At 36.8% G+C, this 17,711-nt stretch overlaps 1 protein-coding gene across 7 annotated transcripts in view; it reads right to left on the bottom strand.

Moving 5' to 3' along the window:
* Positions 1-17,711, bottom strand: part of PUM2 (pumilio RNA binding family member 2) — a 101,920-nt gene that overhangs the window by 42,648 nt on the left and 41,561 nt on the right. For all 7 annotated transcript variants that reach the window (XM_044262015.1, XM_044262014.1, XM_044262017.1 and 4 more), the window contains 3 exons: positions 10,507-10,632; positions 7,372-7,514; positions 6,092-6,221 (listed from right to left, as the gene is read on the bottom strand). In XM_044262015.1, the coding sequence (XP_044117950.1) occupies positions 6,092-6,221; positions 7,372-7,514; positions 10,507-10,632 (399 nt within the window). The remainder of the gene's footprint in view (positions 1-6,091; positions 6,222-7,371; positions 7,515-10,506; positions 10,633-17,711) is intronic.

Raw genomic sequence — 17,711 nt, 5'->3', positions numbered from 1 at the left:
ACAGGTATGAGGTGGTATCTCTTTGTAGTTCTGACTTGTATTTCCCTGATGCCAAGTGATGTTGAGTAGCTTTCCATGTGTCTAGTATAATCAACTGTGTGTCTATGGAAAAATGTCTATTCAAGTCTTCTCCCCATTTCTCGACTGGATTGTTTTTTGGGTGTTGAGTTTGATTAAGTTCTTCATAGATTTTTAGATACCAACCCCTTACCAGATGTCATTTGCATACATCTTCTCCCATTCTGAAGGTTGCCTTTTAGTTTTGCTGTTTCCTTTGCTGTGCAGAACTTTATCTTGATGGAAGTCCCAGTAGTTCATTTTTGCTTTTGTTTCCCCTTACCTCAGGAGCTTTGTCTGGTAAAAAGTTGCTATGGCTGATGTCAGAGGCTGCTGCTGTGTTCTTCTCCAGGATTTTGATGGTTTGTCTCACATACAGGTCTTTCATCCATTTTAAATTTATTAGTGTGTGTGGTATAAGAAATTGGTCCAGTTTCATTCTTCTGCATGTAGCTGTCCAATCTTCCCAAAACCATTTATTGAAGAGACTTTTTTCCACCAGATATTCTTACCTGCTTTGTTGAAAATGAGCTGATCATACAGTTGCGGGTCCACTTCTGCGTTGTTTTGTTCTATTTATGTATGCATCTATTTTTGCGCCAGTACCATACTGTCTTGACGATTACAACTTTGTAATATAGTCTGAGGTCCAGAACTATGATGCCTCCAGCTATGCTTTTCTTTTTCAAGATTCCTTTTTGCCATTTGGGGTCTTTTGTGGTTCTATACAAATTTTAGGACTGTTTGTTCTAGTTTTATGAAAAATGCCAGTAGTATTTTGACAGAGTATACACTTATTATTTATTTAGTGTTTAGATTATGCTAGTACCGTAAAATGACTTGGGAAGCAAACCCTCTTTTTCAATTCCCTAGAATTTTAAAAATTGAAATTAGGGGTGCCTAGGTGGCTCAGTCGTTAAGTGTCTGCCTTGGGCTCAGGTCGTGAACCCAGGATCCTGGGATCGAGCCCTGCACCAGGCTCCCTGCTCAGTGGAAGCCTGCTTCTCCCTCTCCCATTTCACTGCTTGTGTTCCCTCTATCGCTGTCTCTCTCTCTCTCTCTGTCAAATAAATAAAATCCTAAAAAAAAATAAATAAAATAAATAGAAATGATTTCCTCCTCAAATACCTAGTATTCAGCACTTAATGTTTGCCTTAAGATTTTGTGAGGGAAAATTTTGGTTACTCCACTGATTTTCTTAATGGTTATGGACTTCAGATTTTCTATATAGCCTCCAGTCTGGTAAGTTACATTTTTCTAGTTATTTGTCCATTTGGTCTAAATTTTCCATGTGTTAATATGAGATTGTTCCTAATACCTTCCAATGATTATTAGATTTTTCTGATAATGGCTATTTATGTCTGTTCTAAATTTTTTGGTAAGTCAGAGTTTTAACAATTTTATTAAGTCTTCTCAAAGAAAGTAACTTTTGGTATAACCTGACTCTTTACTGTAGATTTGCCATTGATTTCATTCACATCAGCTCTCACCTTTATCATTTGGTTTCCTTCTTTCAAATCTTTGGGTTTATTCTTTTCCTTTTATAGTTCCTATGTAGAAACTTACTTTCTACTGTACGCATTTGAGCCTCTTATAGCCCCCACTTCTATGCTGTTTTAGGTGTAGTTCATAAGCTTAAATTTTTAGCATTTTCATGATCATTCAGTTCAAAAGCTTCTAATTTCTATTTATCTTTCTACTACTGAGCAAGTGTAAAAAGACACAGGAGCTAAAAAACAAAAACAAACAAACAAAAAAACCAGTCATGGTCTCCACATTCAAAAACTGTATAGTAGAGGAGGTAATGTACCATTTCCTTAATTCTAAGATGCCATTTTAAGACATGACACTGATCTACTAAACTACCTTTCAGGGAGAAACAGAAAAAGCTGTTCCACTCTAAGACATTTTCTACCTTTAAACATGGTAGTAAGTGCAGACTAAAGAAAATAAATCACAAATATAGCTAATGAAATGCAAGGCAGACAGCAGTACTAAAGAAAGGTGCAAGTTATGTGCTACAGAAGGGAAAAGGAAGAGTAATTAATGAAAAAGCACTGGTAAAGAGATTAAGAAGATATCATAGAAAGGATTTTAAAGAATGACAGCAAAGCTAATTACAAAATGTTTATTAACCTATGTTAAAAATAGGAAAATGTTAAACTCTACATCTCAATTCTGCTTAAAATGTATAAAAGGGTATTTAAGTGAAAAGCCATTAGTTAGTAGGGCTAGAGGCATAAAAGTACAAGTATTTTTGAGGGGCAGAATATGATCTAGTGTGTTAAAGCACAGGACTATAGAAGGAAACTACCAATCGGTCTGGGACTAGATCACTAAAACTGTTAAGAACCAGAATGGTATAAACCTGTATTTTTGAATGGTAAGTGAAAGGAGAATAAAAAGATGAAGAGAAAAGCCTGGAGGCAGAGTTAGTGGGAGGATAAGGAAAAGGCTGAACAAGAATAGCAGAGATAAAAGAAATGAACAGGAGACAGAACGAATAAGGACAGACAAGTTACTTAATGTGAAGCACAGAAGATAATCAAGAGCTGAAGATGATACTGCGGCTGAAACCAAAAGTTTCTAGTTCCAGAGGATAGTGGACAGCCTTGAAGGTGTGGAACCAAGTGCACCTGCCTCACTGAGGTGTGCAGATAGGGTTGTCCATGGCCTTGGTTTTCTGGCCCATTGGCCTGGGGCCAGGGTGCAGCAGAGATTGCTTGCTAGCTTCTCTCTCCTTCCCTCAACCCCTCCACACTACTCCTAGGTAAAGATGGCCAAGCCGAGGCTTCAAGAGCAGTGGTCTGAGCTCCCACTCCAAGTGTGAATTCATCTTAATAGTTGTGGAATAGGCCTACCTTCTACTTTGTACTTCAACACTATAGCCAGATGGACAGCATAATTTTCAGGAGTCAAGAATCAACACTGGGTTATTTTCTTAAGATTAAACCTTCAAAGTCCACTTCCATGCAGCACAACCATGTGCAAACTTGAGTGTGAATATGATCTTCCATCAAGGAGACCTTTCTCTTGAGCTCAATCAACATTAATGGTTTGAAGAAAAGACACGCCCCCCCAATCTGACCAAACTCAGCCAGACAAATTAAATCAGTCTTTCTGAACAAGAGTAAAGCTGTACAAAGGTGGCCTGATCACTCCTTTCTGCTTGCACCACCACTGAGCAGCCCCCCAGGATAGCCACCTACATGGAGATCGTGACCATGACTGCTGAAATCCTGTTAAGCTCCACTCACCAGGCTGAGTTTATGGGTGGTCTATGGCTGTGTCTACTGAGACAATGTGGCTCATTTTCTAAGTTGTACCAAGGTACCCTGTATGGGCTAGGGGCAGTTCTGACCATCCCAGTTTTATCCAGGATTATACTCCTTACCCCATACCAAATGAAGAGTCTCATGAATAGATTAGGTTTATTGTAAAAGAGGAAATATTTGACCCGACTTGAAATTAATTGTATAGATAAAACTCCAAAGTATTACTATGGATAGGAATTATGTTTGTATGTATTTATATGTGTGTATATCTAATTAAATGAATATACATTTGTACGTATCAGAAATTGGGACAAGTTAAACTTAGTTAATGTTGAAAATAAAACTAGTTTGGGTACTGGGGAAAAAAGAGGATAGTGGAATTAATAGTGAAACAGAGTACACAGAAAGGTAAGTAAATCTGGGAGAGAGTTCATTTTTTGACACTGTCAGTTTGAGGAGTGGCTGAAACGCACACATAGTAATGTCCTATACGAAAGCAGAAATGTGTTAAGTGCCCAGCAAAGAATCCAAGATGTAGACATAAACTCATTTAGTATACTGGTGTCAGGATGATGGCTGAAAAGGTCAAAGTAGATAAACTTTTCCTGACAAAAAAGTAAAGTATCTACTGTCCCAATATTGGAAGTTCAGTTCAAAGAGGAAAGTAACTTGACCAAGATCACACAACTAAGGGATACAACAATTTGGCAGACCTGATTCCAGAAAGTCTAATCACTAAGCCAGACTATCTTCCATTTTTAAGGAAGATACTTTCCATTATACACAGAGGAAAGTGAGACTGATAAAAAGCATGAGTAAGGTAGCAAAGTCAGGAGAATAAAATATCACAGGAGGTAGTATAATGGCAAAGGAGTTGTAGAGAGTTGGACATCGTCAATATGATCAAATACAACAAAGAACTGAGAAAATTAAGAATGGAGGAAAGGAGGTCACAATTTCCAATTGTTACTGAGTTAATATCAGGATTACTGCAAAGGAATCATGGAAGCAGGGCTTAAAAGTTAAATGAGGGGTAGAGAGAGGAGCCCAGGGGCGCCTGGGTGGCTCGGTGGGTTAAGCCTCTGCCTTTGGCTCACGTCATGATCTCAGGTCCTGGGATGAAGCCCTGCATCAGGATCTCTGCTCAGCGGGGAGCCTGCTTCCCCGCCCCCCCCTGCCTGCCTCTCTGCCTACTTGTGATCTGTCAAATAAATAAATAAAATCTTTAAAAAAAAAAAAAAAAAGAAAGAAAGAAAGAGGAGCCCAGAGTAGTCTTAGCAGTGTCTTCAATAAACTCTCAGCTCAGTTCCCTTTAGCCTCGTTTCCATGTCTCTCCTCATCTACAACTTCAGCTTCACAGTACATTCTCAAAGGTCTCTAATCCACAATGGCTCCAGGAAAGTAGCTTCCCTGAAGCAAGTACATGGCTGGGGTAAAAAAAAAAAAAAAAAGAAAGAAAGAAAATGAGAACCACATCCATTCTATTATTTGTACTTCAGGGACTACAGTACTAACATCTTCTCTTTATCCAGAGGGCTAGACAAGATGATAAAATGAGAAAATAGAATGAATGCTATGAATTGAGAAATCCTTAAAAGTAACATACAGAAGTATTCAGCAGCACAGAACACATAAAAGAAACCCTTAACGACATATATGTTCCCATACTTTAAACACACTTCCTAAGTGATATGAATAGAAAATGTAACTACATTACGATTAAATGGAAACCAGAACTCACATTTCATTAATAAGTAATCTATATAACTACTCATATACTAAGACTGAAAAAATAGCATACTTAAAAGAGAAAGTGAGTCTTCAGGAGTGAAGAGAAGGTAGAATAGGAAGTGACCTATTACCTACTGATATTCAAATGCAGCTTTAAATTTCACTTTGAAAACATAACAAGTGCTGCTTGTTTCGGATTAAAAAATACCTTCTTTCCATTATTACTAAAGTAGTAACTTTGTATCTATAATTTTGTATTAAAAAAATCTACTTCACAAAAACATGTATTTTCCTGGCCCTTTCTGAGAGTTGTAGTCTGTTAATGGGAAGAAATTTTTGTAACTTTCTTTGTATTAGGCTTTCACAGGCATATTTTCAAAGACACTGTCCAGGTTTTAAGTAACAACAGTTTATGGGCGCCTGGGTGGCTCAGTTGGTTAGGCAGCTGCCTTCAGCTCAGGTCATGGTCCTGGCGTCCTGGGATCCAGTCTGCACCGGGCTCCCAGCTCCACAGGGAGTCTGCTTCTCTCTCTGACCTTCTCTCTCTCTGTCACTGTCTCTCTCTCAAATGAATAAATAAAATATTTTTAAAAATAGTTTAAAATACTATAAAATGAACTGAACACAATGGAACAATGTTCAAAGTGGAAAATTTTAGCTGCAAACTTCTTAGTATTAACAAAATGACTTTCTTTGGCTGCAATGGCAAACAGAAACAAGATTTATCTTACATGCCAACTCTAAACTGATTTTATTTCTTGAAGGACTGCTTCAAGAATTCTGGGCTGTGGTGAGCTGGAAGAATGCTATAGCTTATGCCATAAACAGAAGAACCCTAGTACATGTATGCCAACCCTGCGAAGTCTCACAATAGTACTGATTTCAACTACTGGCATCTGAGCTCTAAAATACTAACTACAATGTAAGCAAGACTCTAAAGACATTTGATTTTCTTCACTCTTCAATGTGAGTGTCTACATTTAACATTTCAAACCTACGCAAACTTCTACGATTAACTAACTATATACCTGGCATGCCGGTAGCAAGACCCTGACCAAAGGCCAAAGTTGGATTTGCTGCTGCGAGTGATTCTGCCTGCTGCCCTTGTTGGCCCTGATTGGGAGTAAGAGGGCGCTGACCTGCTCCAGCTCGGAGAACCTACAAAGGACAAATGATTTCCTTAAAAATGAAATTATCAAATAACAGATACATAAATTTATCCCAGGCAACTCTGTACATATGATAAAGGATCTTTGGATAGTCTTTGAACATATTATGTGCAATGAAATGCTGATTTAGCATGAAAAAATATAAAATATTTAAATTCAAAAACACAATCACTGGCTCTTGACAACTAGAACAATCTATTAAGTAATATGGAGATTTTAGAAGGCCTTTGGGAAAAATTATTTCTAGTATTTGTGCTCTTTAACTTACCAATATAGTATTAAAATAAGAAATTTATTTGGAGGGAGGAATGGCAAAATCTTAGATCATATTAACTTCACAAAGACAGATACCATTCAGGACAAGGGGGATTCACTGTTAACACCACCTGTGTAAGCCTCACACATAGGTCTGTATATTGTTCAGGTAGCGTATTTTCATGTTTGCCCAAAGAATTTATTAAATCACGCTGTAGTATAATCTACAAGAACTGAGCCAAAGGACAGCTTCAATACAACATCAATATAGTATTCAAATATATAAAGGAAATTTAGACAAAATTTAGCTGTCAAGTAAACCCTGTACTTGGCATTAAACTGCTTCTTCGGTATAATTATGAAGACTCTGACAACCAGAATTCTGAAATCAATAGTGTTTCCACATTTATTAAAATAGTTCCAGGAAAGCGGGGGGTTGGGGGGGATAGGGACACCTGTGCAATAAACATTTTCTATTTTAAGAAGTTAAATCTAATGTTTAGTGAAAAAATTTTCCTCTTGCTTAAAAATATAAAGTATGCAGGAATCCTTTCCTGATCAGATATATAGTAAAATTCAAAATAGTAATTTAAGTACCAAGAAGAAAATAAAGTGATAATTACTTGGATAGGGAAATTAGCACACCTGGAGAGGGGATGAAAAGAAAATTAAAAATTGCTAGAAATTTCAAGGCAGTTTCATAACAGAAACATAGAAATAGAATACAGCCAGAAAAAAATATAGTCAATATACTTGTATACCAACTAGATACTAGGTACTATATTATATACTGAAGAAGATGAAAAGACACAGATCTTGAAAACAAAGAACGCCTGGAATTTCAAGATTCTCCAGGTATTAATTTAATGAAGGCAGGCCTATACCTGTTGCTGTCCAGGCTGAGCTTGTGATGCTGCTTGCTGATTTGCTGTGTTGTTTGCCGCAGCTGCAGCTTGTTGCTGAAATAAATTGGCTGGATACACCCCCCACGGAACACCATAATACTGAGGTGGAACCACTGCTGGACCTAAACCCCACAACCCACCCCACCCCCCCAAAAAAAAAGTTACTTACATTTTATAGTTAAATGAAGTCAGTTACCATTAGATCATAAAAAGGAACAGTATATTAAGACTTAGAGCAAATGTCCTTGTAATTCTCTACTCACTTAACACCTGCTACATACTTTCTATTTTTTTTCTGATTCAATTAGGGGGACAGTCTCATTTAGATATGACTATTAGAAGACAAAGTATTCAGAAGTGACAGCAATGGCCTTAATGGAGATGATAAAGCTAAAGTCAAGAGAGCCAATGAATTCACAGGACACTTAGCAATCTATGCAACATTTACTGAATGCCAGCTGATGGGTTTGATATTAGAAAACACAGAGTATTTTTAGGAAACATTAGATTTCTTAAAATTGTAGGGTTTACTATGTTCAATTCAAATTCTCTTTATTAAAAAGGTCATTTTCTGACTACTGAAAAGAATTAAAACAATAAACACTTTATCTTTTTATCTGCAACCTACAACATAAAAATAGGAAACATTCTGGTACCAAGCTCGCTACAACTGCTACTTGAAGTGTAAATCTTCCATTTAAAAATATTCTTTTTTAAATTAAGTTTTTATTAAACATATTTTTCACATCTGAAACAGAATTAGTCACAATTCTCCTAAAACAACTGAAAATCACATGAAAACAAATGAAACTTCAGTGTTTATATGATTAGGAAAATGGACTAGTGAGTCAAGACAAGAAAGAACTGGGGCGCCTGGGTGGCTCAGTGGGTTAAGCCTCTGCCTTCGGTTCGGGTCATGATCTCAGGGTCCTGGGATGGAGCCCTAAATCGGGCTCTCTGCTCAGCAGAGAGCTCGCTTCCTCCCCTCTCTCTGCCTGCCTCTCTGCCTACTTGTGATCGCTCATTCTGTCAAATGAATAAATTAAAAAAACTTAAAAAAAAAAAAAAAAGACAAGAAAGAACTACAAAGCAGAGACACAGACATGTGAAAGCAAAGTAGGAAAAATAGAATTAATTGTTATTGTTCTATTCTACTTTAAGGTAATATTTGCTTCTAGGAGAGGAAAAGACCATGTACACAACATGGCCCACCATTAGTAAGCTGATGAGTAAGATATCATGATTACTGACTGATATAATAAAGAGGGCCTAAAATTCCACAGATATGATTTTAATATTTTAACACTTTGTAAAGTTAAACTCTTGGTTTTACTTTGTTTTGGAGGAAAATAAACCTCAGTACAATTGACTGAATCAACTAAAGTAAAAAGCATTAAAAAAATTTAGATAAAATATATTTCTGAAGATAGTTTAAACAAATCTATAATGAGAACTATTAACAGGATTTATGAAGGAAGAATACATTATCAAAACAAAAGTCAAGACACCTACCTAGAACCTCTCTGTCTAAAACAGAAGCCAGAGGCCATCTGTGGCTACATAAGAATTAAAAAACTGGATAGCCCAAACTGAGATGTGCTGGAAGTATGATACATATGCAAGATTTTGAGGACTCCACCCAGAGTGGTTTTGTGTGTGTATGTGTAAAAGATCTATTAGTAACTTAAATTAAAATGATATTTTAGATATTTTGGCTAAATCAAATATTGAAATTAATTCTATGTTTTTTTACTTACTTTATAACGTAGCCACTAGAAAAACCTAAATTACATTATTTGGCTCACATTAGATTTCTACTGGGTAGCACTGGTCTTTTGCCTAAGTCCAGAATGCCTAGAATGCTTACTCTCAAAACAATTTCTTAAAGGAGTTTCTTTCGATTCCATAGATTGTATGATAAACCAGAACTTTATAGACTAACATCCAGTTAACCAGCACCAAGACCGTTCATCCCTTCTTTATGGAACCACATGCAGATCTATACCAGAAACTACTGAGTGTGACAGATGAGTTCCAGTCTGCTAAGCAAGCTATCAAACAAAAATTTGAAATTAACGTTTATTTTCTGACTTCTTAATATTTTAAGTCTTGAGTATAAATAAAGAGTACTGAAGTCTCAAGAAAAGAGTAAATGTTCTTTGGTCATGATAGTAACTACCAGCAGTGGTATTTAAAACGGTCTTATTCATCAGTGACAATTTGTATCAGTGAACAAAGTAAAAAAAAAACAACACACGGTAGTCTAGAGTTATGAAATTCAACTGGCAGGCTTACTCCAGTGAACATACATCTCTGTAGCTGATATTACCTTGTTTCTGCCTGTGACCAACATAATAACCCATACCTTAGACTCATTAATTTGTCTCTATACCCAACTTAGTCTAAAATAACCTCCTCATAATCCTACAGAAAATCAACAAATTGCTTTGCTCAACAGGATGGTACCTGACCAGCACATAACTCTTGCAATAAATATAGTTTTGGGTTTAAAAATATTTGCCCCCCAGCTTTATGGCTATACCACTAACACATAACATTGTCTAGTTTTGGCTTTCATTTTAGATTTTTAGTGGAGTTTCGGTTTTGGCAGTTAGTTTTTTTCCAACTCCAATTCTCCATTCTGCCCCTCAGTCGGCTTGCACATTTTAATATAGCTAAATAAACTAACTACTTTCTAAATACTCATTCTCTCAAGATTGCTGAAGCTCCTTTACCTCATACTCTCCCTGACATGGGTATTTATAGCACCTAGCCCCAGTTTATTTTATGAGAAGTGACTTGACTTTGCAATGTCTCTGTGGTTAATAGCACTGGTCACAAAAGGGAAGATCTGCGGTTGACAATGTAAGATTTCTAAAACTACAAAATTAAAATGTAAATCAACTATGCATGAGGAAAGAGTTACCAGGCTTAGGATTTTTCCTAGCACTACAATAGGAAAAATAGTAAACTAACTCTCTGGAAACTTCAGGTCATTTCAGATAAATGTTTCATTTCCTAGGTACTTCAAATTGACCAAACAGACAAAAATAAAGTTTATACCAGAATTAAAACTAAATCCATAATAAGCAACAAGGTTGGACAGTGAGGTACCTGCTAATGTTGCTGCGGCAGCCAATCCTGCTGCAGTGTATGGGTCAGTCCCTGGAGGAGCAGCACTGATAATATATGGATTTGGCACAAATGCAGCTGGAGCAAGGCCTGCTGAGAATACACCAGCTGCGTATAAAAAGGGAGAAATAATGAGTGAAAATGAAAAGCATGATTTTCTTCATTGGTAAAATCATTTCTATACTTCATCTGGAGTGGGGGAGGAGAGAGTATGTAATGGTTCAAATTCTGATTAACTGAATGAGCTTGGGCATGTAACTAACACAACCTGATTCAGATTCCTCATTTATGAACAGCTGTATCACCGCATCTTAAGAGGATTTTTTGTGAGAATTTAAATGATACTAAATATGAAATGACTACACAGAACTAGCACAACAGGCACACAATGAATGTTGAGAGCTAGAACTACTATTGTTCAACAGTAGTTTTTCATTAAATCTTTATTAAGCTGTACAATATGCTAGGGATTCAACAGTGAAGTCAGATATGATCTGCCCTCAGAAATCAATCCATCAGTGAGAAAAAGCAGCAAGCAAATCGGCAATTAGTATAAAAATACAGTAAGTGCTATGGGCACAGAGAGAAGGGGTACTTAAGCTTCAGAAGCAGTAGGTAGGATGAAGCGTGGCTCTAGGGCAAGAGAAGACAAAACAAGTTATAATCAGAAGGAAGACCCATGAAGATCTTCCTGGGTTATGGTAAGTAGTTTGGACTTTACCCCAAAAGCAACAGAAGAAAAATGAAGGGCTTTCAGCAGTATAGTGACTTTAAGGCAACTTCTGCATCTAATGTATGCCAATGTAAACTTCGTAAAGACTAGGAAAAATTTTAAAATATTCATTTGCAATACCTATTAGACAAGAGAACTGCTGGTATCAAGGAATCACTGTGTGTAATATTTACCATAAGGTACTAACTACCAGAGGCGTGTCTTTTGGAAAATAATAGAGACGAGTTGAAGGTAAGGAGAAAATAAAAGGGGTGTGTTAAAAGTAATCAAAAAGGTTCAATTTTAAAATATGATTAATGGGGTACCTGACTCAGCTGGTAAAGCATATGACTCCTGATCTTGGGGTTACTGAGTTGGAGCCCCACGTTGAGGATATTACTTAAAAAAAAAAACACTATTTTTATTTTTTTCAAGATTTTATTTATTTATTTGTTAGAGGGAGAGTGACAGCAAGCACAAGCAGGGGGAGTGGCAGGCAGAGGGAGAAGCAGGCTTCCTGCTGAGCAAAGAGCCAGATAATAGGACTCAATGCCAGGACCCTGGGATCACTACCTGAGCCTAAAGCAGACACTTAACCAACTGAGCCACCCAGGTGTCCCAAAAAGAACATCTTTAAAAATAAATAAATAGGGGCACCTGGGTGGCTCAGGGGGTTAAGCCTCTGCCTTCTGCTCAGATCAGGGTCCTGGGATCGAACCCTCAGAGCCCCCACATCAGGCTCTCTGCACAGCAGGGAGCCTGCTGCCCCCCCCCACCCCGCGCCTGCTTCAGATTTCCCTGTCAAATAAATAAATAAAATCTTTAATAAGTAAGTAAGTATGATTAAGAAGGGGGCATAGGAATATAAAAACATGCGGACATAAGTAACTTGAAGTATTCAAAAGAAACACTGATCTTAAAATCTATACCTTAAAATCAAGATTCAGAAACTTCATTCAAAATTACAGCAGTTTTTAAATGTTTTGACTGTGACCCACAGTATGAAATATATTTCACATCGACCTAGTGGCCATATATACACATACATGCCACAAAAATCTCAAAAACATTTCCTTATAAAGTTCTACCATAACCTATTTTCTATTTTTTACTTAATTTTCCTTTTCATTAATTTCTATAAATCTATTTCATTTCTAGAAATAGTGGCCATAGCCCATCGCACTGATTTCATGCACAGCCACAAAAAGCCATTTGAAAAATCTGCTTTTAACAGAGGAAGAATCAAAGGGTCCAATAAAAATCCCTGCACTATTTAAAAAATCATTTCCTCAGAATTAGATCCTTAAGTACACCTGAGGGCAAAGGTTTCAAGATCTCCTTCTGGTTCCTCTACCATAAATTATCTTTACCACAGTAGAAAACAATGGATGCAATGATATTCAAGTCATCTCATACCACTACAAAACCTCAAAGCCAAGATGTAATTTTTTTGTATTTCATATTTTGTGATTTTTATTTATTTTTTAAATTTATCTGACGGACAGAGATCACAAGCAGGCAGAGAGGCAGGCAGAGAGAGAGGAAGGAAAGCAGGCTCCCCGCTGAGCAGAGAGCCCCCATGCGGAGCTCGATCCCAGGACCCTGGGATCATGACCTGAGCCAAAAGCAGAGGCCTTAACCCACGGAGCCACCCAGGTACCCCTATTTCATGATTTTTATATATTTTTTAAATATTTTATTTATTTATTTGACAGACAGAGATCACAAGTAGGCAGAGAGGCAGGCAGAGAGAGAAAGAGGGAAGCAGGCTCCCTGCTAAGCAGAGAGCCCGATGTGGGACTGATCCCAGGACCCTGAGATCATGACCAGAGCCAAAGGCAGCAGCTTAACCCACTGAGCCACCCAGGCGCCCTATTTCATGATTTTAAAAGACTGCTTTTAAAATCTCAAACACTACTGGAGCATACAAAATGTAAAGCCAAAGTCCTCGTGTAGTCTTTACTGACCACTGGTTTATAGTCTTCCAAATCTTTCAATTTTAGAAATAATTTTTTAAAAATATTTTATTTATTTATTTGACAGAGATCACAAGTAGGCAGAGAGGCAGGCAGAGAGAGAGGAGGAAGCAGGCTCCCCACTGAGCAGAGAGCCCGATGTGGGGCTCGATCCCAAGACCCTGGGATCATGACCTGAGCCGAAAGCAGAGGGTTTAACCCACTGAGCCACCCAGGCGCCCCTAGAAATAATTTTAACATAGCTTTCTCTACATTTATGTTAGATGTGAAATTTCAGATAGCTGAAAAACAAGGAATTGGTTCTACCTAATGGATACATATTGAACCTTCCACTGAAAGAAGTTTCTTGTTTTAAGCTCAAGATTCATTTAAGAAATATTTACAACATACTAGACATCAAGTATGCTTGTGTATTACATAAATACATACTTATTTATGTATTTATGTGTTTGTATCTGCGTGTTTATACATGCACACAAATAAAAATATACATCCTTCTACATTTTTAAATGCACACACAGACACATTTTATACTGTAGACTATAATGATACTTTAATATGTTTTCACTTGCCAATTAACCACAGATCCCTTTCTATGTCAACAGATAATCTAGGCCACCTGGGTGGCTCAGATGGTTAAACGTTTGCATTCTGCTCAGTTCATGATCCTGGGGTCCTGGGCTGGGGCCCGACATTGGGCTCCCTGCTCAGAGGAGAGCCTGTTTCTCCTGGTCCTTCTGCTGTTTCCCACCCGCTTGTGCTCTCTGGCTTGCTGTCAAATAAATAAATGAAAATCTTTAAAAAACATTTTTTTTTGGGGGGGGCTGGGTGGCTCGGTCAGTTGAGTGTCTGGCTTCGGCTCAGGGCATAATCTTGGAGTCCTGGGATTGAGCCCTGCACTGGACTCTGGGCTCAGAGGCAGGTTTGCTTCTCCCTCTCCCTCTGTGATCTCTTTGGCTCTTTCTAATAAATAAATAAAATGTTTTAAAAATTTTAAGATAAAGTTCTCTCTCTCTAATAGACAAAGAACTAGAGTCTAAAATAAAAAACTTTTTAAAATAAAGATTTTATTCATTTATTTGAGAGAGAGTGGCGTGTGGAGGGGCAGAGGGAGAGGGACAAGAAGACTCCCAACTGAGCAGGAAGCCCAATGTGGGGCTCAATCCCAGGACCCTGAGATCATGACCTGAGCCAAAGGCAGATACTTAACCAGCTAAGCCACCGAGGCTCAATCTCATTTAAATTTTAAAGCTATCAGGAAGAGGACCCAATTATCTCCAAGCTATTTTCCAAATACATTCTTTTATTAATTTGAAAAATGTCAATTAAAATTAAAATCTACCAGGATGCCTGCGTGGCTCAGTGGGTTAAGCCTCTGCCTTTGGCTCAGGTCATGATCTTGGGGTCTTGGGATCAAGCCCCGCATCGGGCGCTCTGCTCAGTGGGGAGCCTGCTTCCCTCTCTCTCTGTGTCAAATAAATAAAATTTTAAAAAATTAAAAAAAAAATTACAATCTACCCTGCACACTAAACAGACACACTTGCACGTGTCTACTGTGAAGTGTTCTTGTCTGTTATCTACTTGTATATACCTAGGTCAGTACCACACTGTTTCAATCACTGAAAACAGTAACCTCTGACATATGGTTGAGTAGGTCCCCCTTATTTCACTTTAGTTTTCCATTAATTTTCTTGTTTTACTTTTCTAAGACAAACATCAAAAACAAATTTTAAAGTTCCAAAAAAATCCTACTGGGATTCCAACCAAGAATACATTAAATCTACAAATTAATTTAGATGAAGGGACATCAAACTATAAAGTTTTGAGTTTTCTTCAAAGGTCTTTGTCCACGTTTATTCGAGACTTCAGGAAAAGCTATAGTCAGCTATGCTTTGCACATCTTTAGTTACTACTGACTCCAATCCTTAGCTTCTAGTTTCTCTGTCTCTGCCAAGTACTGATCATTCTGATCATTTTGGGTTTAGTGTTCTTGGAGATTTCCTAAGTTTGTTTTTTTTTTTTTTTTCTCCAGTACATTTCATCCTAGGTGACAGCTACTCAATAATGAAGCCCACCTACGTCTTTTTACTTACAAGACTCTGAAATGGCTGATTTTCACACCATTTTGTTGTTTCAAGACTGCTGATTTTTGATGGCTTTAAGTTCTTTATCTCCTAAGATTATGAATCAACTTTGAAAGTTCTTTCTGAAACTTTAAGGTTCCCTTACTTCTACATTTTGGGTGTAAATTCTACTGTTTGTTACACAACTGGCTGATTTCTGGCTCATCTTTCTTGTTTGCACTGTGAATTTTGTTTGCAACACGACTGGAAAGATTCTCTTATAATCACCTGTGCATCAGGTGGTATCAAGATTGCCAACTACACATCATGAAGTCTCCAAACCAAGTCTTATTTATATTTGTGACCTGGGTGCTCTTACTATACCCTGGTTAGCATGACTCAAACTCCAATCCTGGTGTGTGTAGACCCTCTATTTATTTGCCCCCTACAGCCCTCTGCAGGCTATACAGTTTATTTCTATCTCACAATTTCCTATACTACAAAATTTCCAAACCACCTCAACAATCCCTTTTCTTTTCTCTTTCTCTCCCTTCTCAGTGTAGATAGCTATTTATAAAAAATAAAAATATACTATATTTATTATCTCTTTCTGGCCCAGTCCAGGATGCTACCGATTTTTATATAAACTAAGAACAATTTTAACATTTTTAGTAGCTGAAAATAATTAATAGTTTGCAACACATGAAAATTATATAAAATTCAAATTACAGTGTCCACGGTAGAATTTTATAGGAATACGGCTATACTCATTTCTATGTCATTTAAGGTTGTTTTTGTGCTCTAACACAAGAGTTGATTAGTTGTGACTGAAACCATATAGTTTCCAAAATTATAATATTTACTATCTGCGCCTTTATAAAAAAATTTGTCAATCCCCACTCTAGAAGAATCTTCTAGAGCCACACTGTCTATTACATTAAAACCACATATAGCTACAGAGTATTTGAAATGTGATTAGTCTATTGAGATCGGCTTAAAGTGGAAAAATCCATACCTAATTTGGAAAGCTTCATATGAAGAATTTAAATTTCTCAATACTAAGTTATATACTGGTCACATTTAAAATGACATTTTTTGATATAATGGGTTAAATAGTCTATTCAAATTAATTTCACCTATTTCCTTTTAGTTTTTAAAAATGTGGCTACAAAAGAATTTAAAATTCTATGTGGCACACATTATTATTTCTATTGTACAATGCTGTCCTAAAACGGGCTTTCAGCCAGACAAGAGATGACTAGGCAAACTTGGATACTAAGACTGATAGTCAACAATTAATATATTTAACTATGGAACAAAGATTAAAAGGTGGAGTCAATTTTGGTAAAGTATGCTTAAAAATAGTTCCATTTTTATTCAGGTTTTCAAATTTATGTGCATGGTTTCCCAGATGGCGTCACAAAGTTCTGCCAAGACTTAAAGATAACAGGAGTCCAATGTTACTTGAAATACTCTAAGGTATTCAAAGGGGAAATAGTTCTAAATTCTTTTCATGCAGTGATCATATTCCAGAATCTGAGAAAAATACAAAATACGCAAACTTAAGGATTAATTTCATGTACACATTACTGATGCAAACATCCTAAATAAAACATGAGCAAACTAAAAGAGCTCATTAAGAGATTATATGCATTTTTTATTCCATGAACACAAGAATGATTCAATTAGAAAATACTTATAAACTTTAATATCTGCTATAACCAAGAGCTTCCATAGATACCAATTTAAAGATTTAATAAAAGACAGAAGGCCATTTACAAGGTCAGCAGAAGACAAAATACCTAAAAACATACTTATCAAGAAATATGCAAACGTAGGTGATAAAAACTTTAAAGTACTGATAAACAACACAAAAGCAGATTTAACAAAAGTAAAGATGCACCATGTCCTGGTTTATTACTTAATGTAATAACGAAGTAGATTTTCCAGAAGTTAATTTAAAATTTAAACCCAATCTCTGGAAGTAAATAAATAAGCAAATTACTAAAATGCATATAAGAAGGCAATTAACAAAAGAAAATGTAAAACTTCAAAAAGGCAGAGCAATGGGTATACTAGCCTGTCACATATTAAAACATACCATAAAGCCTCAAGAAATAAAAAAGGGTTATACCAGTCTGTATAGAAGACAAGAATCACTACTTTTTTTTTTTTTTAAAGATTTTTTAAATTTATTTGACAGAGATAGAGATCACAAGTAGACAGAGAGGTGGAAGCAGACTCCCTGCTGAACAGAGCGCCCCACAACGCAGGGCTGGATCCCAGGACCTTGAGACCATGACCTGAGCTGAAGGTAGAGGCTTTAAACCACTGAGCCACCCAGGTGCCCCACTACTCTTTTTTCTTAAATTTTATTTACTTATTTCAAAGAGAGAGAGAGCACCCACACATGCATGCACAAGCAGGGTGAGAGAA

This window comes from Neovison vison, chromosome 8 (genome assembly GCF_020171115.1).
Source record: "Neovison vison isolate M4711 chromosome 8, ASM_NN_V1, whole genome shotgun sequence".
NCBI classification, from domain to species: domain Eukaryota; kingdom Metazoa; phylum Chordata; class Mammalia; order Carnivora; family Mustelidae; genus Neogale; species Neogale vison.
Note: the sequence above shows the minus strand (reverse complement) of the source record. Positions and strands in the feature narration are given on the sequence as shown.